We start from the raw sequence: 21,644 nt of genomic DNA, 5'->3' as shown, positions 1-21,644 counted from the left end.
ACCATTCAGGGAGGTGGACTGCTGCCTGGCACTGGGTGTTATACAGCTGATCTCCTTGAATGGGTGTGGCTTCACCCTCTAGAACAGTGTTTCTCAACCTGTGGGTCGCGACCCCTTTGGCGGTCAAACGACCCTTTCACAGGGGTCGCCTAAGACCATCCTGCATATCAGATATTTACATGACGATTCATAACAGTAGCAAAATTACAGTTAGGAAGTAGCAACGAAAATAATTTTATGGTTGGGTCACAACATGAGGAACTCTATTTAAAGGTCCAGAAGGTTGAGAATCACTGCTCTAAAAGGAAAACTGTAATGAACTAGGTATGTGTACCTATTAGTACCTGGCACCTTCCCTTACAGAATCAGTTTCCAAATGAGCACTTTGTTCTCTTGTGTGGTAGGTAGCCCTTGGGTTCGGGACTGTCTCTAGTAATTTTTCACAATGACCATAAAGTTAAAAAAAAAAAAAAGAAAAAAAGAATGAGAAGATAGAAAATAAAACCGAGACCAAGGTGAAACAGACCACCGCCTGGATTTACCTTTCCTGCCGAGCAGCCTGGGGGAAAAGCCTCAGGATTTCGCTGTGCAGGGGCTCCGTGTGGGCGAGGGTCTTCACCTTCATCTCCAGCAGGTAATCCTTGCCAAATCTGCTCTTCAGGTGCTGGATGGAACCGATACATCTGGAGGGAAGAGGAGGAAGAGGAGGAAGTCAATCAAGAAAAGAGAGAGAGAAATCTACTGCTGGTGATTTTTGGCTTCTGGCGGCCAGGGCAGGGCCAGGGAGAGCCGGAGCAGCCAGTTCTCCTGCTCCTCACAGTGATGCCCTGTGCAGGGAAATGTCCTTTGTGCAGGGCGTGACTAGGGACCTCGTGTGGGCACTCACCTCAGCCTCCCGGACACCATGATGGCCACACGGTCACACACGGCCTCCGCCTCCGCCATGTAATGAGTGGTCAGGAGGGCACCCTTCTCTGTGTTTCCAAAGGTGGCCCGGATTGCCTGCCTAAAGTTAGTGCAAGGGAAATGTTCACTAGGGGGAATGCCAAGGTAATATGAAAAGAAAAAATTAAAGAAGTTTCCATGGGCACAACGAAATAATCAGGGAATTCAGATCAGACAAATACAGGATTTTTTTTTTCAGGGGTAACAGACATGGAAATAACCAAACTACTGGTAGAGTGAATAATTAGTGCATGGCTTGGGCTGAATAATGTAGAGAATGACATTGGGTAAAAGGTTTATAAAAATGCTAAATTTCAAGTATTTTTATGCAAGGGCAGTAGGAAAAAAGATAGAGAAAGAGGGAACTTATTTAACAACATGATAATAATGACATATACCCCAAAGGGCAAAATGACAGATTTCAAAATATATCCTAAAATAATTAAATAGTTATTTTGTTCCAATAGATGTCACAGATGTATTCGGAGATATCGCAGAAAAACTTAATGTAGACTGATCTCAATATAAAATTAGGCCATGCACACCCACATGATCTAAGATAAGAATGAAATTCTTGAGTACTAATTTGTTAGAATATCTTTTTTTCCTCCATAAAAATTGGCTGCAGTGGGCTTTCAGATTTCCCTCCATACTATTGGTTTTCCTGATAATATTGATGTCTTTCATTTGCTAAGTAAAACACTTTCACTTTGGGTTGCTCATAACATCCTCTCACCACATCTGCTGCTGCCCCGCGGGGTCCATGCCCGTGGACGGCTCGTCCAACAGCACCACCGATGGGTTTCCCAGGATGCTCAGCGCGAAGCACAGCTGGAAGGAGAGGAACGGCACATCGGGCTCGGATCTGGGATCAGTGCGCCTGGAGGAGTAACCCCAGCCCCAACCCTACCTTTCTCTTGATTCCCTCTGACAAGGCCTTCACGGGGCGCTTCTGCTCCTCCTGCAGCTTGAGCGCCTCCACCAACCTGAAGGAAACAGTGAGTCAACCCACATTACCAGCGCACAACCAGAAGGCACATGGGGGACAGGGCAAATCAGAAGTCTACAGTGCAGAATGTTTAAAGGCACTATTCAGAGTGGTCATAACATTGAAACTATATTTGATTGTCTAACCATTAAACTGTATACTGAAACTAATCCTATATAATAAAAGGCTAATACGCAAATCAACCGAATGGCAGAAAGACCGGTCGCTATGATGCACACTGATGACCAGGGGTCAGATGCTCAATGCAGGAGCTGCCCTTGGTGGTCAGTGCATTCCCACAAGGGGAACACCACTCAGCCAGAAGCTGGGCTCATGGCTGGCGAGTATGGCGGTGGTGGTGGGAGCCTCTCCTGCCTCCACAGCAGCACTAAGGATGTCCAACTGCTATCAGTCTGACATCCCCAAAGAGATCCCTTTTAAAATATATATATATATTTTATTGATTTTTTACAGAGAAGAAGGGAGAGGGATCGAGATTTAGAAACATCGATGAGAGAGAAACATCGATCAGCTGCCTCCTGCACACCTCCTACTGGGGATGTGCCCGTAACCAAGGTACATGCCCTTGACCGGAATCGAACCTGGGATCTTTCAGTCCGCAGGCCTATGCTCTTATTTCCTGAGCCAAACTGGTTAGGGCCCAAGGGCTCCCTTTTATTATATAGGGCTCTCAAGGCCTGGCTGAGTGACCCCCCTGAATGCACAAATTTCATGCACCGGATCTCTAGTCTATAATAATAAAAGCATATTATGCTAATTAGACTGGACGACGTTCCTGATGAAGCCGGGGCTGCAAGGAAAGCTGATGCAGATAGCCGGGGGAAGGCAGGCCTACTCTTGCACAAATTTTGTGCATTAGGCCTCGAGTATAAAGTAATATTGAAGGTCAACTGTAATGGAAAAATAAAATTTTAAAAAATTCAAATTATCTTGGATACTTTATGAACCTTCCATTGTTTTTATTTTAATTTATTGATTTTACAGAAAAAGGACGGGAGAGGGAGGGAGGGAGGGAGAGAGATAGGAACATATACAGGTTGCCTCCTGCATGCAGGGGATTGAACCCCCAACCTGGATATGTGCCCTGATGGGACTGGACCCATAACCCTTCAGTGAATGAGACTATGCTCCAACCAATTTAGCCACACCAGCCAGGGCCCTTTCATGGTTTTTAAATTCACATTTTCAATGACTTATTTTTGTATTAAGAATAATTAATAGACTTTTCCTCTCCAGGCTTAAAATGAGAGAACAAAACTCTGAATTGGGGTCTAGGTGAACAAGTCTTCTTCCATACCAGTAAGTATGGAGTCATCAGTTAGAATGGTACTTCCTCAGTTTTTTGTGAATCTATGACATCGCTCTAGTAGAGGACAGGTGTGTCTTCCCCCAGGTACCGTGTGATGGCGACTGCGGCATCCACTTTCCTCAGCCCTTTCACAGCTGCAAACACGTCCAGGTGCTCCCTCACTGTCAGGTTGGGCCACAGCGCATTCTCCTGAGGGCAGTACCCCAGGAACTTGAGGGCGTCTCCTCCGCTGTTCCTTTTCAAAATCACCTACACAAAAAGTTCATTCTTACCTTCTGGCCAAAATTGTGGTGTATGTGTGTGTGTGTGTGTGTGTGTGTGTGTGTGTGTGTGAGCGTACTGCACTGATGTCCCCCTCTTACACACACGGCTGCCAAGAGTACACAAGTCCGTAAGTAACCTCTTAGCTCTGGGGAAAAGATGACAGAAACTCTATACATCAAAAGGCAGATATTCCACATTGTTCTATCCCTCCTAGAATGGTTTAGGCTTTATTACTAAGCCCATCACCATGGTTGAATTCAAGTTTGCTTATTCGTTTGTCCATTGTTTGACTTTGGAACTCTGTCCGTCATTTCACCCAACTTAGGCTGGACGTAAAGCCAAGTGCCATTAATACACTATTCTAGTATTTGCTATGGAATTTAGACAGTTACTCAATTTCCCTCTAACATATGATCTCTGTTTTCTGAGTAAATACTGGATCTTGGCAATTCAATTTAACAAGTTCTCAGGATACATCAATCCACAAAACAAAGATCTCTGACCTCCAGTAAAGCGAATGTTTAGCTTTCCTTTCCAAAATCTCTCCTTTTAATGTCTCTACTTTTTCATTCAATAAAAGGCATACTGTAGATAACATGCAGCTCTTTTCAACACCTAACTACTTTTTGGAATCAAGGAGAGAAATTTGTATTAATTTATCCTCTTTATTCAATGCATGAGTCACATTGATTAATAGGAAAAGATGGCCTGTGCTTTTAAAGATTGTCATCAATACGTATCTTAACTGTCTCATTGAGGCAGCGTTCATGAGCACACCTCTGTGTGTGTCACTGACCTCTCCTGCGGTTGGTGTTGAGTCTCCAGTTATCATCTTAATAGTTGTACTTTTACCAGCTCCATTGTGTCCTAACAGACCTATAACTTCACCTGAAAAAAAAAGTGTGCTCAGAATTATAACCGCAAACAATTATAAAAATAAAAGCACATACGATTTGAGGGCTCTCGCTGTGTGTCAAGCTTTATGTCAAATGTGCTATGTACATTATTTCACTTATTCCTCAGCCACACACAAACTCGAGTGTCCTTATGTCCCTTTATTTTATGGGCAAGGAAACTAAGGTATAAAGAGGATCAATATCTTTCCCAAGGTCATGCAGCCAATAAGAGGCTGAGATGGAAGTGAAACAAATTTTGATTCCAGTGCCTGCTGCATTTCACCGACACTTTCCTGAAACGTGCCATTTGTTAGGTATGAAGAATGAACTACCGCAGCCCAGTGATTTCCCTTCTGTGCTGTATTCCCTGCTGCGTAATTAATGTTATTAAGAAAGCTATCCCATCCTTCTTAACATAAACACTGCCTCCTTTTTGGTGGCTGTTCTCTTTTGTTTGTTTTAGCAGAGCAGACATTAATGTCTTCTATGCAAAGAACAAATGGCTGTAACAGGCCGTGAAGCAGACTGGGTCAGAGTTCTACTGCTGATGAGCTGGCTGCCTTTCATGTTTATCAGTGATCATCCCAGATTTGGAAGGCATTATTCCCTTCAAAAGACGTCATCTTCAGAGGTCAAGATCACCCTGCTAGCAGAACTACTGCTGCCAACCTTTTTTAACACAGAAAGAGACATTTCTTGTAGCAACTTTCTTCTTTTTCTTCTTGTCAAAGCAGTTTTTCTTTTTGCCTACATATTCCTTCCGGAGACAACTGGCAATGATGACTGGTTTCTGCAAAGACGAGGGAATAACAACATTATCACCTTGAGATGAGTGAGTGCCCCATACTCCCTCCTTCTGGCCAAATCTTTCCCAATGTAAAATAGTGAATCCAAACAGTTCTCCTCAAAACTGCCATTTTAAAGTAAATTCTCCCAATCTGCAAAAGGACATTTGCACTGTATCATCTGACTCATGCTTGCCCTTCCTCAAAAAATAGGAACAGAGGCTTTCATCAAACCAATAACACTATTAAAAGACATACACTCATAGGCACACACACACACACACACACACACAAATGCACACATACACACATACACCTCAGGTGAACGCTCTCCTCTGAATTGCTTTGCTCACAAATCTTTTTTAGGTTTTGTAATAGTCAGCCTTACCCACCAAAACTATGACTGAAAGAGTAACTTGTGTGTGTTCTTGGATCTCTGCTGGCTTTGAATATTTACTGAAATCAAGTAATGAACTCTGGGCAAGGATGAAAGAACCTCAGTGTGTGTGTGTGTGTGTGTGTGTGTGTGTGTGTGTGTGTGTGTGTGTGTGTGTGTGTGTGTGTCCCCAACCCCCAAATTCAGATTAGCTAGTTGCCCACTTTATCTGACAGACAGTGGTATATGATGAAGACTATTGCTAGTAGTTCCACCTCATCAGAGTCCGGGATCTTCACAGCATTCGCTGTTCTCATTCTTTCCATCTGAACGTCTTCATCCTCCCCTTCCGGTTCCTCTGGGTTTGGAAAAAACTTACTGCTTCTTGGTGAAATTCTAAAATCAGAGCAGGTTTCCAGTTGAACAACTTGTAACAGAAATAATGAACTTTGTGCAAACTGCTATAAATTATTTGCATAGACTGAGTAACTGAGCACCCCACAATCTCCATGCTTCTGCTCTGTGCCCTCTGCCTTGCAGACAGCCTACTTTCCAGCAGTGATTCAAATGACACTGCTTTTACATCATCCTTGCTTTCGGTCTAAGTTTCAGTCTCCTTGTTGGCTGTGACTTCTTTTATAAATAATAGAACAGTACTCACACTCTGACAGGGTTGATAAAGGAATCTAGGGACTGTAATTTTGACACAGATATTTTGGAATTCTGAAGGCTTAGTGAGAAGAATGGATCAAAACATTTGCAATCAGAGATGTGTCCCTGAGATCCCACGATATGCAATCACCAGTTTCTGAGCACTTTCATGTCTTGGGTACATGTGACAGGATCACTCTTTCCTGGCTACTACCAATCTAACCCTTTCCTTCCTCATCCCCACTGATTCCTGCTGATTCCTGTCTCTTTCCATCATGCCATCCCAAATTGCTGCTGTCAGTAGTTTTCCTAAACCATGATTGTCATCTTGTCACTCTCCTGCTCTACCGCCTACTTTAGACTTGAGCTTGATTCATACTTTCTGAGTTAGGCAAGGTTTTCAAAACACACCGGTCTGTTTCTGATTGCATAATTTGTAAAAACCTTCCCTATGGTTCCCTATTCCAAGACACTCCAATATGTATCTAGCTTAATTTTAATTTCCTATTAACCTCCTGCACAAGGTTTCACGTTCATTCCAGCAGCCTTCGTGAACCTATAGGGTGGTAGCATTTATTCCAATTTTTGTCCTTTTGTTCAGACTCCTCTTCCTTCCTAGATTAGCTACATTTACCCAATTGCTTGTCTATATTTAACCATTATTTTTAAGTGCTACCACTTGTATATGACTTTCTTCTAGAATGTTAGTAAAATTATGGTCTGCCTTATTTTTTTCAGTGTCTTATGTGTGCTAGTGTAGCATCTCCTGCTAGATTATAAGCTCATTAACATACCAAGAATTATAATGGTGTATACTACACAGTCCCTTAAAAACAACCCTGTACAGTACTTTTTACTCAATTAAGTTAAGCCTATTAAAATGTCTTTAACAAGGAATATTAAAATAAAACACGAATCTCTCAACCTGAATATAGGATCCTTTCTCATCAATTTCTTCCTAAAGTTCATTTCCAGACACCGTAGAATGAAAAGGAAAATGAAAGATTGAAGGTAAGGCTATGAGGGGGGAAAAGACAATCAAAATTAGCATCACCATGAAAACAACAATTTCAATATTAGAAGTGACTTAAGTAGTTTGATAATATATAAAGGTAGATTTGATAACATTTTCACTGTATTTGATATTCTACGAAACTCTCAGGGTTGGCTTCATTGCTCTCCAGAGAGAGCAGGACATAAATAGAAGGAGTACACTGATACTGACTCTGTTCATGCCAGTGAGAGTTTGGGCTTCATACTCAGTCTCATACAATCATTATAACATTAGTCATCCAGAATTTGAAGCCTCTGGTGGGGTGTATGTGTGTGTGTGTTCAAATGTGTAAAGTGCCAAATTTTTAAGCACCAAAATTAAATTTTTAATTTAGTGCAAAGCATACAAATGCATCCCCCTCATGCAAGAACAGTTAAATGGAAATGTCTTCTTACTATCAGCAATGCCAGATATAGCAGATACTCCTCTGAAGTTCCTAAATATTCCACCAAGTCAGGAGAACCCTGTAAAGTGAGAAAAGGGTGTATTTAGATGAACCTCATCTGTGCATGAATCTCATCTCACTTAAGACAATTCAATGCCCATTACACGACCTTGCCAGCCTTCTACGTAATTCTTGCTCATGTATCGGGTAAAAGTCAATTTCTGACTGTGCAGTGTGTCCTCCCCGCTTCTCATGTTACTCAGTGACCTATTACCCTGTGCTTGTGCTGTAGGCTCCAATGCTTTTATATTGAACACTGTGAGTTGGCAGGATTCGCCCTGCTAGGAGAAACTGATGTACATCCTTATATATGGTTCCTCTATGTCATTAAGTAGAGTTTCTGAGAATAGATCCTGGCAAACAACAGTCCCTTCTCAATCTTTAAATTTTGGAGTTCAAGGTCAAGTCCATGAGCTGTATTTTCCTTATACTTACTCTGTAGGTTATATCATCTAGTTCCATGGCCTTAAATATCACTTACATGCTGAGGAATCTCAAGTGGTTAGCTTTAAGTCCCCCAAATCCTCAAAACCCTGATACTGAATATCAGACTCATATATCTAACTGGCTACTTGGTATTTCCCATTGCATGTCTATGAGGAGCCTTAAACCTACTATGTCCAAAATAACAGAAGAAAGGCATCTCATTGGCCTCTCAGTTGGGATATTTGTTCCTAGGAGTGAGGGTTATCATGAGAACTATGAAGTTCTACTACAGTGGAGTTGCCTTTGACCTTCATAAACCAAGGCAGGCTTTCCTACTGAATGAGAACATGATTCTCGCCTATGGTAAGTAAATTGGCTTTCAGAAGACAGAGACCTCAAACCTTGTACAACTGAAAAATCTACCTACATTTTTACAATATTCAAGGCTGCCTTCAATGGCCACACATTTCATGACCAAGGGACAAGAGTGAGATTCTTACCTCCGAGAAAATTAATAGAGAGCCAATCAGTGTGAAAGGCGGGATCAATATGGTGCAGATTAACAGCCCTAGAAATCCATAATTAGTCATTTCAATAGAAACTATCGAGAAGATGGTGACCTGAAATAGAAACACAGCATAGTTTCACTGAAGTGCAACAATCTGAACGTTTTGATGTTTTGCAAGAGAGTGGAGCTTCATCTTGTAAATGTTCTTATTTTCAATTTCCATCTCACTTCCCAAGCCAGTACTGCCACCTTACTTCTTTTCTTCTGCAACACAGAGAATTTTGTATTGGATTGTCACAATTCTGTACTGGATGGAGTATGAGGTTTTTAAGACACAGCAGGGCCTCTCAAATTCAATGTGCATACAAACCAGGAGGAGGTCTTATTAAATTTAGATTCTGACAAAGGATCCATTTATTACACATTACTCCACATCCTGCATTTTTCCATTGCCCAGTAGGTCAGAGATACCCCTTTTAGTTTTTGGCATACCAGCTATCATTATATATAGCTGCTTAGTATTTCTTTGAGTGGATGTGCAAGAATGCGATAATTTTGCTTTTAGAAATGATGTTCCAATTTCTCTGTTCCTATAAATGCTGGTCAACATAAATTTTTGTATATTTACATTTTTAATCTTTAAGGAGAGATTCTGAGAAGTATGCGCACTTAAATTTTCAGTAGTTACTAACAGGTTATTTTTTGAAAAGATGGTGACAGTCTATTCTCCTATACACCATGAGTTAGTGTACACATCACACCATCTCACCGAGACAGGACATTATATGAATGGTTGTAGGTGTCTTCATTTTACTGCTGATATTAGGTGAATAACTATATAATTTACCATGTAATATGATACTGGATTTTGGTAATTTGTGTTTCTTATATTTATCTTTTTATTTTGCTCAGTTTTTTAAAAAAAAAAATGAATTGTATGGGCCCTAGCTGGTTTGGCTCAGTGGATAGAGCATTGGGCTGCAGACTGAAGGGTCCCTGGTTCAATCCAGTCAGGGGTACATGCCCGGGTTTCAGGCTCAATCCCCAGTAGGAGGCATGCAGGAGGCAGCCAATCAATGGTTTTCTCTCATCATTTATGTTTCTCTGTTTCTTTCTCCCTTCCTCTCTGAAATCAATACAAAATATATATTTTTAAAAAGGAGTTGTACAGTATTTTCTTAACTCAGGCAGTTTTCCTCTTTTAGTTTGACAGCTGTTAATACTGAGCCATCAGCTTATTCTGAATTAAATCACACCTATTTATTATTACTATTTTTTAAATTTATTTCTGGGGTTGCTTGGCCATCTTTTTATTTAGAGAGTTATCCTTGATTTTTCTGATTAAATTTCTCAGGGATTTTCTTTCTTACTATATCTTTCACAGGATTGTTATTAAAGTTATGCTCACTTTACAAAAGGAACTATTGAATTTGAGGATTTTTCTATATAAATAAGCCCTAACCATGATTCTCAAAGGTATGTAATATTCACATATGTTTTACAGAGTTCAGTGATCCCTACCCGTGCTTTTATAGTAATTTTTATTTTGTTGAATTCTTTATTTTGGCTCATTTCTTGGTTGAATGAATTTCATCTTTAAATGGCTCATCTTTATTCCTAGCATTATGGAGATATAATTGACAAATAACATTTTGTAAGTTTAAGATGTACAATGTGATCATTTGATAGATTTATATATTGTGAACAGATTACCAAAATCATGTTCGTTAACACATCCTTCACCACACATAATTACCATTTTGTCATTGTTGTTGTTACAGTGGGAATATTTAAAGTCTACTTTCTTAGCCCCTTTCAAATATATAATATTGTGAACTATAATCATTATACTGTACATCAGATCCCCAGAACTTATTCATCTTATAACTGGAAGTTTGTATTCTTTGACAAACATTTCCCCCGCCCTCAGCCCCTGGTAACCAGCATTTTACTCTGTTTCTATGAGTTTCTACATGATTCCACTTTTATTAAGTTCAGAAAGCGGATAAAGGAATCTATGGTGTACTTCTCCACATGTAGGTTACACTGTTCAATACATTTTATTTTAAAAGGATCACATTGGCTATTATATGGAGAATAATTTACAGGAGGCAAGAGTAGAAAGCGGGAGACCATTTACAGGTCTGTTGCAGTACTCCAGTAGAGAGATGCTGAAAGCTTAGACAATGGCAGTGGCAGTGACACTGAGACACACCAAACAGACTTCAGAAATGTTGAGTTTTAAGGTCATATAAATGGATTGAATATGAGGAGATACAGAGAGGAATCAAAGATAAGTCTAGATTTCTGGTATGAGCAATTATCTGGGTACTGTAGTAAAGTCAGATATTAAAAGACAAAGAAGAACAGGGTTGAGGAAAGGATTATATTTTAGAAATGTGATTCTTGAGGTGTTTTTAAATATTCAAGTGAAATTGTAAGTGAGTTATTGAAGGTAGAAGTGTCTAGCTCCAGGGACAGGCTACACCTAGAGACATGTTTGAGGTCCTAGTTTATAACTGGTGCACACCCTCACATACAGTATATTTTATATGTGTCTATGATTATCTTATTTAGAATTTTCTAAAGAGCAACATTAATTTACCAATCTGTTTAGTATAAAGATTAAAATATACATTCTTAAAATTATATAAACTGGTTTAAAAACAAAACAATGTGCACTGTATGCTTACTTACAATTAAGGAGAAAAATGACCAAAGGCCACTATTTTTCCTCCCATTGCGAAAAATGAATGAAATCACATATGTCAAGAAAATAAGAGATGTGACATATCCAATACTACACAAGATCTGAAAAGAGAAGATTAAGGTTGAATAAGGTAAACGCTATCTAGGAAAGTATTCCTACTTAAACCCCAACTTTCCAAACTATGCACTAGCAGAAGTAAGGTGAAGTTCTTTGGTTTAAGATAAATAATGTTACTACATCCATTAAAAATAATCTAATGAACCATTTCCTAATTTTTGCCACTTACCTGAATTAACAAATTCTGGATTATAATTATCATTTCATCTGGGTTAAAAATGTAATCCATTATTTGCATCACAAGAAGGATCAAGAAGTACAGTGGGACGTCCACCAACGCCTGCCCAAACCAGTAAGCGGAAGGGTGGAGGCCTGAGATCCGGAGCTGGGAGTGAGCTTTTTTCTGATTAAAAAAACAAAGTCATCAAAGGTACTGATAGTTCAGGCTGAGAAATTACAACTATGTAGTCACAAACATTCTATGTTCCTTCTATATGTTATGCTGACTTAGTGAATGGGTTTTACGTGCCACACCCCTGCTTCTGGGGTATTAATAATGCTGTAAAGTACACGATGACTTCATTATTTAAAGGGAAAATGCACCCACATATCTAGCTTACATTCCGTCACAGAATGACTAGGGGTTGCTTCAACGAGAAGATACCTGTTCCTTTCTTTCCAAAGCTACTCCTCCCTTTGACATCATGAAGACTTGCTGATTGTACAAATAATCAAAAGATGTAGGTTTACAATTTCCTATAAGATAGATAAATTGTATGCTGGATGCCAATAGTGCATTTATAATTGGCATTTTATTTGGGGTCTAAGAAATGATCATCTCCCTAGTCGACTTCATTAAAAATGGCTTCTTTAGGTTGGCCTAAGAAGTCTTCCGTTAAAATGTTACACTCCCTGTCTTGAAGCAAACCATACTTTTCATTAATGTAAGTGAAAACCAGTAGTGGATTTTGATATCGTGGACCACATTATAAGCTGTATTTTGTTGCAATGATGGTTTTAACATAAGGTCCTAAAATATAATGTGGCCTGTTCTAACAGTAAAGCACAAAAGCATTTAAAATTTTAAATCTGAAATTGAGTCTATAAAAAAAGATGAACTAAGGGGAAAGTTTGAAAGCAGATAAGTATTCTGGAAAGGAGAGTATGGCTGGAAGGAAGCAGGAAAGAGAATGACAGCGAGGACACATTAGAGGGCTGACATGCCCTATTTATTCATTTGTTCATGTGCCTGCCTTTGCGTTGGTCAAAGAGCTCTTGTAGAGTTTAAGTTGTGTGTGTGTGTGTGGTGGGGGGAGGGGGGGGATAAAAAGGCAATAAGCAAATAAGTACAATAGCTACATAATTAAAAATGTTATTAAAATTAAAAATGGAAAACAAGTAAAATTAAAAGTGTTAAGGAGGTTCAGGGTCATAGGAGAGGCTTTACAAAGGAGATGAATTGTAATACGGCATTAGGATAGGGAGGGAAGGGTCCTTTGTGAAGGGTTAGGGTCTAAGCCAGTGATGGTGAACCTTTTGAGCTCGGGGTGTCAGCATTTTGAAAAACCCTAACTTAACTCTGGTGCCATGTCAAATATAGAAATTTTTTGATATTTGCAACCATAGTAAAACAAAGACTTATAGTTTTGATATTTATTTTATATATTTAAATGCCATTATCAAAGAAAAATCAACCAAAAAATGAGTTCGCGTGTCACCTCTGACACGCGTGTCATAGGTTCACCATCACTGGTCTAAGCAATGAGTAGGAGTATCCATGTGCCATATCTGGAGCATTGCAAGCTAGGAGATTAGGAGGAGAGAAGGCAGGGCAGTGAGTAGAGCTAAGGTTTTGGGGACCCTGGAAAGAAGCCAGTAGAGCTGGACATGACTATCAAGATGAGAGTGGCATCAGATCAAAGTGGAGACACCCGGGACCACCCAGGCTTTTGAGGCTACTCAAGTATTTCATTCTTTTTCCTTGGTTTGATAAGGAACCACTGAGAAGATTTAGGCAGGTAATTAACAAGGTCAGGGTTGTGTTTTTAAGATAGTGCTCTGTTACACTGTGTGGAAAATGGAATAGGAGACAATAAATGAGGCCCCATCGAGAGCAGCTAGGGGGGCTGTTGTGCTCATCCAGGAAGAGGGGATGTCTGTGGGTAAGCGCCTACGAATAAAACTAAGTGGTAGAGCAGATAAAACTCCCACTTCCTGTTAGAAGATGATATCGCCTAAGCTGCCCTTCCTGAGATCTCTTATTGGTTTAAGAAAAATAGCATTTTCTTTATAGTTGCCAACCTTTAATGAAAATGTGGGCTGTTCATTGTTTCAGGTACATAAATTAGGTGTAACCACCTACATATAAACTTATGGTCAGAGATGGGAAAGGGTTCCCTGGGCATTAAGAACATGTAAACACTTTGTCAACCCTTCTTACTTTATAGTCACCGATGCTGCTCATGGCAATGAACGGAGTAAAACAGGCCGCCCCAGGTATCCAGAGGAAGGGATTGCTCATGGACACATACTCCTCAGACATGGACTCCTGAAATCATGCAGAACACAAGAGTTGATGGCAATTGGGTATAAGGTTCATTTTTACTTTCTTAACTAAGTCACTCAAATAAATCAACCAATCTGACTACCAAAGATACCTCCCAAGGTTCTCTTTGCAACTTCTTTCCACATTAACTTTCAATCACAAGTTGCAACAACATGGGGGCTTTGAACATGCCTCCTGCTTTACTTAGGAGGAAGCAAATGCCACCAGGTCGCAAGAATTGGCCAAGGTCCCACAGTTAATAACATGCAAGGTAAGCATAAAACGTCTGCTCTCTAACTTTATGAGGGTAACATTTAAGCTGATGTCTTTATGGGCAATAGAACTGTGGACTGCCAACACTACTCTCAGAAAGTGGTGCCAAATCAGTTCAGTCTAACACTTATGAAGAATCATTCCTCTGGCTCAACTTAATGCATAAGTAGCAAATTCAAACGCCTTTGGGGACCTGGTAGATATAAATGCATGAGTAGGGGATGTTAGGAAATAAAAGTGATGGGGCTTGGAGAAAAATGATCAGCACACATTCCACGTAAGGACATTAAGTCTTAAAAACGTCAAAATCCTGTACAGGTCAAAGAGGGCCTTGGGTTTTGCTAGAAGCTTTGATCTGATCTATGATCGGTTGCCTTGCTACATTGCAAGCCATGTGTATCATGAGGTCTGATATCATGAGTTTTGAGATCATCTTACTTCTCTCTTCTCTTAGCCCAGCGGTTCTCAACCTGTGGGTCGCGACCCCTTTGGCAGTCGAATGACCCTTTCACAGGGGTCGCCTAAGACCATCCTGCAGATCAGATATTTACATTATGATTCATAACAGTAGCAACATTACAGTTATGAAGTAGCAATGAAAATAATTTTATGGTTGGGTCACAACATGAGGAACTGTATTTAAAAGGCCAGAAGGTTGAGAACCACTGTCTTAGCCCCTCCTAAAACTTCGTGGCAAATTATATTGTAGCCCTATCCAGTTTGGCTCAGTGGATAGAGCGTCGGCCTGCAGACTGAAGGGTCCCAGGTTCGATTCCAGTTAAGGGCACATGCCTGGGTTGCGGGCTTGATCCCTAGTGGGGGGCATGCAGGAGACAGCCATTCAATGATTCTCTCTCATCATTGATGTTTCTATCTCTATCTCTCTCCCTCTTCCTTCCTCTCTGAAATCAATAAAAATATATTTAAAAAATTATATTTTAAACAAGAACGGCTTCTAGTTCTAACTAAGCCTGTTCTCCAATCTACTCAAAACTGAACACTCTTTAATGGAAACAATGCATTCCCAAGGAAAGTAATATTAACAGCAGTAACGATAACAAATGTATTTTATTGAGCACCTATGGCTTCCTGCATCATGTTTTATAACTCATGTTTATACTAACTTGGCCAACTGAACTGGGTGTTCACATTGCCTCATTTACTTCTAAAGAAACCCCAGTGATGAATTTCTTACCTGTATTTTTTGTGTGTGTGGATTGGCAAACCAAGGCTTGCAGAAGCCAAGTTGTTAAGGAGGCCCCAGTGTCTGGCCTTGATGACTCTGGCTGTTTCAACCAGGTCCCACTACTTAGGACCAGAGATGGTGACAGATCGAAGACCAAAAGTCATTCCTTTTTCTGAATTAATTGTATTTTCTGCTGTTCCACTGACCCTAAGTCATCCAATTAAGTTTACAATGTTATACGATTATTTTAAATATCATGTGTGTGTGTGTGTGTATATCTATCTATCTATATATATATATATATATGTATATATATATGTGTGTGTATATATATATATATATATATATATATATCTATATATATATATATATATATATATATATATATATATATATATGAATGTAAGTAAGTTGTAAGTATATAAAACATGACCCTGGCCAGTATGGCTCAGTGGTTGAGTGTAAACCTATGAACCAGGAGGTTACGGTTCAATTCCCGATCAGAGCATATACCTGGGCTTGATCCCCAGTGGGGGGTGTGCAGGAGGCAGCCGGTCAGTGATTCTCTCTCATCATTGATGTTTCTATCTCTCTCTCCCTCTCCCTTCCTCTCTGAGATCAATAAAAATATATTTTAAAACAAACAAACATGAACTTATTCAATAATAAGTTCATAAAAATCAACACGATGCTATTTCAGCATTTCAGGTATTTTTTTTAAAAAACTTCTTATAGTTCAGGATAAGGGATGTAATATACTTACTTCAAGATACGTGCTTCTGTCTGTTTGGATGTGTTCTGAAGAATTAAAAACTCCAAGTAGCCCATTGCTAATGATGTCCATGAGGACAGGGAAGCAATTCAGCCTTTTGGTATTGCATGCTATTGAAAATCTCTGGTGCTGAAATAAAACAAATGTGCATTCTGAGTCCTCAGAGAGCCCATGCGAAATGTAATGCAAGAATCTGATAGAAATTCAAAGTATTGACAACACAATAAGGCTAAAGCACTGAATACGATGAATACCACCATCACTAATATTTGATTAAGTCCCAAAATACTGCAAGAAATACAGTATTGTGGTCTTTACTGGCCACTGCATCAGCCACAATATGTTATATGCAGGCTGTGGGCAACTAATTGTAGCCCACCTTCTCCTCTACAAATGAGAACTACCCCATCTGCTCATGTCAAATTGGTCTTTTATGTCGGTCAATATGTATTTCTCAGATTGTACGTTCATACTCCATCTTTGGTGAGATGCAGCAATCAGAGCCCAACATACTTTGTCATCACCTAACACCGTGATAGCACCGTTGTATGATGGCTCGTTGGCACCATGTCGAATTCCAAACGCATCCACTTCCAAAGCTATGTTCTGCTGCCTCAGTGAATGTATAAAGTTTTCAATGCTCGACCCTACCAAGAAGGTAAAATTCAAAAGAAGCGAAAATGTAGTAAAACAAGTCAAATAGTGTATTTTTTTAAAAACCTTATTAATGTCACTCAAAGCATACCATAATGATGATTTCCTTAAAAAGGCAGAATTGATGGTGTGATACTAAAACCCATTCTGATACCAGGGATATGACAAGGTAACTTTACCTAGAGGCTAGGTATTTTACTTGTAATGTTGTTAATGTACAAATATGCATAACTCACAGACAACAGTGAAGAAAGAGGGGCTTGGGGTGGGGCGGAGGTGGGCAAAGGAGGGGGAGATGGAGACATCTGTAATAGTGCCAACAATAAAAATCAATTGAAAAAATACTGTTTAAAATTATCATTATCATCCTTGAAGATATTAATCTTCTATTTTCTTAGAAATTTGGGATATATTTTCTTTCCAGAGCCTTAGAATGCATAGTACTTCAAAAATGTTATGGAAAGATCTAGAAGATCAGTCAATGGTCAAGTAAGCTTGCAAAATGTGTTTCTAAAACCAACTCTTCCACCCTCTATTTGCCATTTTTAAATTAATTTTCTGTTTGGCATCATGTCCAAATAGTCCATTTCTAAATAGTCCAGCTGGTGTTTCTCAGTGTTTAGAGCATCAGCCCATGCACCAAAGGGCCTCGGGTTCGATTCCCACTCAAGGGCATGTACCTCGGTTTCAGATTTGATGCCTAGCCCCGGTCAGGGCATGTGCAGGAGGCAACCGACGGATGAGTCTCTCTCACATTGACATTTCTCTCTCTCACACATCGATATTTCTCTTTCTCTCTCTTTCCCCCACCACCCCTCCCTTCCACTCTTTCTAAAAAAGTTATGGAAAAATATCCTTGGGTGAGGATTAAAAAATAATAATAAAATAAAATAAAACATACAGAGTGTGATTTTTCTTCATGGTTTATGCTGTCTGGGGAATCTCTGAACAAGCACAACATTGAAAGGTTGAATTTGAGCTCCATGTTCACCTGTTTTATTGATGACCAGTAAGTGTGTCAGAGGAGCTTGAGGCGGTTGTCCCGGTGAGAGGAAGTACATATTGGGAGACAGTCCCCAAGAATAACTCTTCCGATATATCTCATAAAATAGATATTCCAAAAGCTGAGGGAAAAGGCTAATGCACAAAAGCAGTAATCTGCATAAAGGAAAAGGTAAGAGAAAATCATGTAGAGCAACTTTGGTAGGTTTTTACATGTGGGCAGAGAATGGATGTTTTAATAGAAATTGCAAACACTAACCACATATATGAATCATGCTTTTCTTCCCCGTTTCTTTTTTCCTAAAATAAGATGGTTCCTATGAACCTCTCCTTGGTATTTCTATCTCTCCAAGTGCTGCCCTCTACCCCCTTCAGACATGTCATTCAAGCCTAGGAAATATGCTGATTACCACTCTTAAATATCCCTCGCTAATCCCCACTTTTTTGCTCTGATTCAGTCTCGCACTTCTTCTTTTTTGGGGGAACCACTGCAAGCTGGCATATCGCCAACACCCTGACTTGCTACACTCTGAAACTTTCCCTTTCCTCTCCCCAATTTCTGCAAGTTCCAACATTTTCTCATCCACTCGGGTTCCGAAGTTCAATTATGATATACTCATTTCTCTCCCATACTTTCCTTTTCCAAATGTTTGAAAATTTCTCTTATCATCATTAGTACTTGCCTTGCACCTTTTTCTCTCTTCTACTTTTCAAGTTTGGACCTTAATTATCTCTCTTCTGACCTCTTTCAACATTGTCCTAAATGGCTCTTTTCCTTGTGCCCACTGTCTACTGTTTCCAAACCATTTGCACTGTTTCCCGGCTAAGTTTCTTGGCATTCTGTTCTAATGATATCAATTGCCTGTTCAAACTAAAAACTAAAACTTCAAAAATTCTTTATTAGTCACAAAGTCCAAACTCTCTAGCTCTATGTAATATATTATCAACATTGTTTTTACTTTTTGCACACTCTGTGTCGCAAAGAACTCAAATTAATAACAGTTCTGCAGGCTTCCCATGCATCTCCGCGCTCAGAACTGCTCTCTGTCTGAATTTCCGTCCTGCTTTCCCTCCTTAGCTAAATGTTCCATTTTCCTACATCAAATTCAAATTCTCCCTCATGTAAAATTCTTTTTCCAGTGCCCTATTTGGACGCTATGGTTGACAATATTGTCTGATTTTGGACTATGCTTTCTTACTGTGCTTCTAATCACCCTCGAGAGCCAATGGAATGAATGAGTGCCCTGGGTGGAGAGCAGGGCTCATGCCAGGAGGTCTCACTCAGTGAGAAACCGGAAGCTGGAGAGGACTGTAGAGGCTCCAGACAGTGACGTGAAGCCTTGGCTAAGATGCGGCCCCGCACAGAGGCGAGTGCTAACATTCATGCTTCTGGTAAACTACGTCAACCTTTTGATAAGAGCAGATTCTGTGTGAAACTAAGAGAAAAGCCCCACACTTTATCTGTTTTAATTACACACCCACCTAAGCAACTAAAAATTGGCTTCGACTTCTATGTTTAAAAGACCATATACAATTGCTGAAATTCATTTTATCCATGATGGGTTGTTGTTTTTTTCCTCTCTTGAATTTATTTTGAATGTGCCGACCATGCACACCTGAAACCCTCGGGTACTCACATGGTCATCAGAGTTTTTTTTTCATTCTTTAACTTCAGGAAGCGAACTTTCGCTATTGCACAGGTCTGCTGCCTCCAGAGAGCCATGCCGCTGGCTGTTTCCTCTGTCTCATTAAAGGAAGACAAAACTTGTTCCAGCTCAACAAGGCCTCCTGTGTCTTTTGTCCTATCACTTTGTAACTGTGTCCAAATTCCAATATCTAGAAAATATAAAATCAGTAATTTATAAAGTGCCATTTCAGATGTGCCTAAATTTCGATTTCCCTAAGATTATCTACTCACTACATGGTGTCAGAGTAGAGAGCCTTGGACAAAGATACAATTAATCTAACTCATGGTTTTACTTGAGCACCTATTACAGAATGGGAATGAAGAAGAAAGAAGAAAAGAAAGAAAGAAAGAAAGAAAGAAAGAAAGAAAGAAAGAAAGAAGAAAGAAAGAAAGGAAGAAGGAAAGAAAGGAAGGAAGAGGAGGAGGAAACGGAAGGAAGGACGACGGAAGCGGGAAGTATACGGATAGAGATAGCTCGTGGCTCTCGCGCACGTCGGCGCGTCACGCGCAATACACGGCCTACCCTCTACCTCACCTCCCACCTCCACCCTCCCAGTTCTATCCGACAATGTTTTTTATCCCCGCACACTTTCTCTTCTTCCCCCACTTCTGTGTCTATAGCTTTAAAGGACTTAATTTATTCTAGAGAAATCAATGAAAAGAAACTTATATTTAGCCAAGAAGAAGAATCTATTCATTGCAACAGATAAACTATCTTAGTATTTCTGACACAGCTAGAAAATTTAATATAGATAGAACCCTTTCCTTTCCCCTCTGGGAATATTAAATTGGTGGAGGCAAGATTTTTTAATATAGCCATGGTTGAAAATAAAAGTTATGTCTTTTAGAAGAAGAGCCTAGAGAAATTGATCAGCTCTAGACTTTCAGAAAGCTAGATGAACATTAAAAGGTAAGTGTAATCAACCACGACGAAAATATATCAAGTGTATAACTTAAAAAAGGATAAAACATAAAACCCCACTTGATCAATAAGGAAAAAAACAGAAAATGAAAGTGAAAAAGTGCAATAAAGAGTTGACACAGATAGTAAACCAGAAACAAAGAACTACCTTAGAATCATTAGAGAAAAAAGGCAGAACACTTTCCAAGGATGACAATTAGACTGACAGAAAAAATTTCAACAGTAACAATGGAACCTTGAAGACACTGGAATGATGTCATCAAAATACTATAAGAAAAGCAACTGTCAATCTACAACTCTAATTTCTTATCTTGGTAGCTCTTATACAATATTATGTTATGTATATAATAATAAATATAATAATAATAAATATTGTCTGCTCCATGAGGATTTAGTCTTATGCACTGCTGTATTCCACATGCTTTAAAAAATGCATGGTACAAAAATAGGATATTCAAAGTGGGAGGCCAGCATTGAGAGAAGGGGGTAGGAAACAGAAATACATTTCTATCTGTTCTACATTTTCCCAAGACAAGACTAAATCATTAGACTCCAAAAGCATATCATTTCAACATTCAAAGTATATTTTCAAGATAAAATACTGCACAGAAATATAAAATTTAATTTTTTTTTTACCTGACTCATCAATAGCTGATTTTCCTTCTAGCTTCAAGAACACCTCATTCAAAGTTGTCATGGAAACACCGTAATTCTCAATGCCTTGATGAGACCATCTATCAAGATCCCTATAAAGGTCTAAAGGTAGACACAAAAATTCATCAAAAGAATATGATTTGTAATGAATGAGATTGATAATAACATTTTAAAAAATAGAAAATTCATGTGATAGAATGCATTAATCAGAAGCAGTTATGATATAGAATTTCCCTTATTTATAAAATAGTCTAGACAGCATACACATTTCCATGTCTTCTTGAGTATAAAATGTTAAAGTTATTTTTTTTATTCTTAGAAAACTACGTATGTGAGGGATTTTGAAATAAGTTATATTTTATTTAATGTTTTAAAATATTTAATTGTTAGATTATGAAGAGTGTTATAGATAGATTGACTGTGTCAACCCAAAATTTATATGTGGAAATCCCCATTATTTAAGAAATATTTTCTAGAAAATCGAGATTTATGCTTTCATGTTAGGCTTAATTGT

At 39.2% G+C, this 21,644-nt stretch overlaps 1 protein-coding gene across 3 annotated transcripts in view; it reads right to left on the bottom strand.

Moving 5' to 3' along the window:
- ABCA9 (ATP binding cassette subfamily A member 9) overlaps nucleotides 1-21,644 on the bottom strand; it is a 52,490-nt gene that overhangs the window by 5,029 nt on the left and 25,817 nt on the right. For all 3 annotated transcript variants that reach the window (XM_036339158.1, XM_036339156.1, XM_036339157.1), the window contains exons 19-37: nucleotides 21,113-21,232; nucleotides 19,505-19,703; nucleotides 17,857-18,023; nucleotides 16,725-16,858; nucleotides 16,203-16,340; nucleotides 13,876-13,983; nucleotides 11,665-11,838; nucleotides 11,366-11,479; nucleotides 8,661-8,780; nucleotides 7,685-7,753; nucleotides 7,161-7,252; nucleotides 5,860-5,980; nucleotides 5,093-5,213; nucleotides 4,324-4,415; nucleotides 3,352-3,512; nucleotides 1,856-1,931; nucleotides 1,682-1,776; nucleotides 887-1,006; nucleotides 543-683 (exon numbers count right to left, since the gene is read on the bottom strand). In XM_036339158.1, coding sequence (XP_036195051.1) covers nucleotides 543-683; nucleotides 887-1,006; nucleotides 1,682-1,776; nucleotides 1,856-1,931; nucleotides 3,352-3,512; nucleotides 4,324-4,415; nucleotides 5,093-5,213; nucleotides 5,860-5,980; nucleotides 7,161-7,252; nucleotides 7,685-7,753; nucleotides 8,661-8,780; nucleotides 11,366-11,479; nucleotides 11,665-11,838; nucleotides 13,876-13,983; nucleotides 16,203-16,340; nucleotides 16,725-16,858; nucleotides 17,857-18,023; nucleotides 19,505-19,703; nucleotides 21,113-21,232 — 2,362 coding nt within the window. The remainder of the gene's footprint in view (nucleotides 1-542; nucleotides 684-886; nucleotides 1,007-1,681; nucleotides 1,777-1,855; nucleotides 1,932-3,351; nucleotides 3,513-4,323; nucleotides 4,416-5,092; nucleotides 5,214-5,859; nucleotides 5,981-7,160; nucleotides 7,253-7,684; nucleotides 7,754-8,660; nucleotides 8,781-11,365; nucleotides 11,480-11,664; nucleotides 11,839-13,875; nucleotides 13,984-16,202; nucleotides 16,341-16,724; nucleotides 16,859-17,856; nucleotides 18,024-19,504; nucleotides 19,704-21,112; nucleotides 21,233-21,644) is intronic.

The sequence above is a fragment of the Myotis myotis genome, unplaced genomic scaffold, assembly GCF_014108235.1.
Source record: "Myotis myotis isolate mMyoMyo1 unplaced genomic scaffold, mMyoMyo1.p scaffold_m19_p_17, whole genome shotgun sequence".
NCBI classification, from domain to species: Eukaryota; Metazoa; Chordata; class Mammalia; order Chiroptera; family Vespertilionidae; genus Myotis; species Myotis myotis.
The sequence above is the reverse complement of the archived record's forward strand: the minus strand, read 5'-3'. Positions and strand labels throughout refer to the sequence as shown.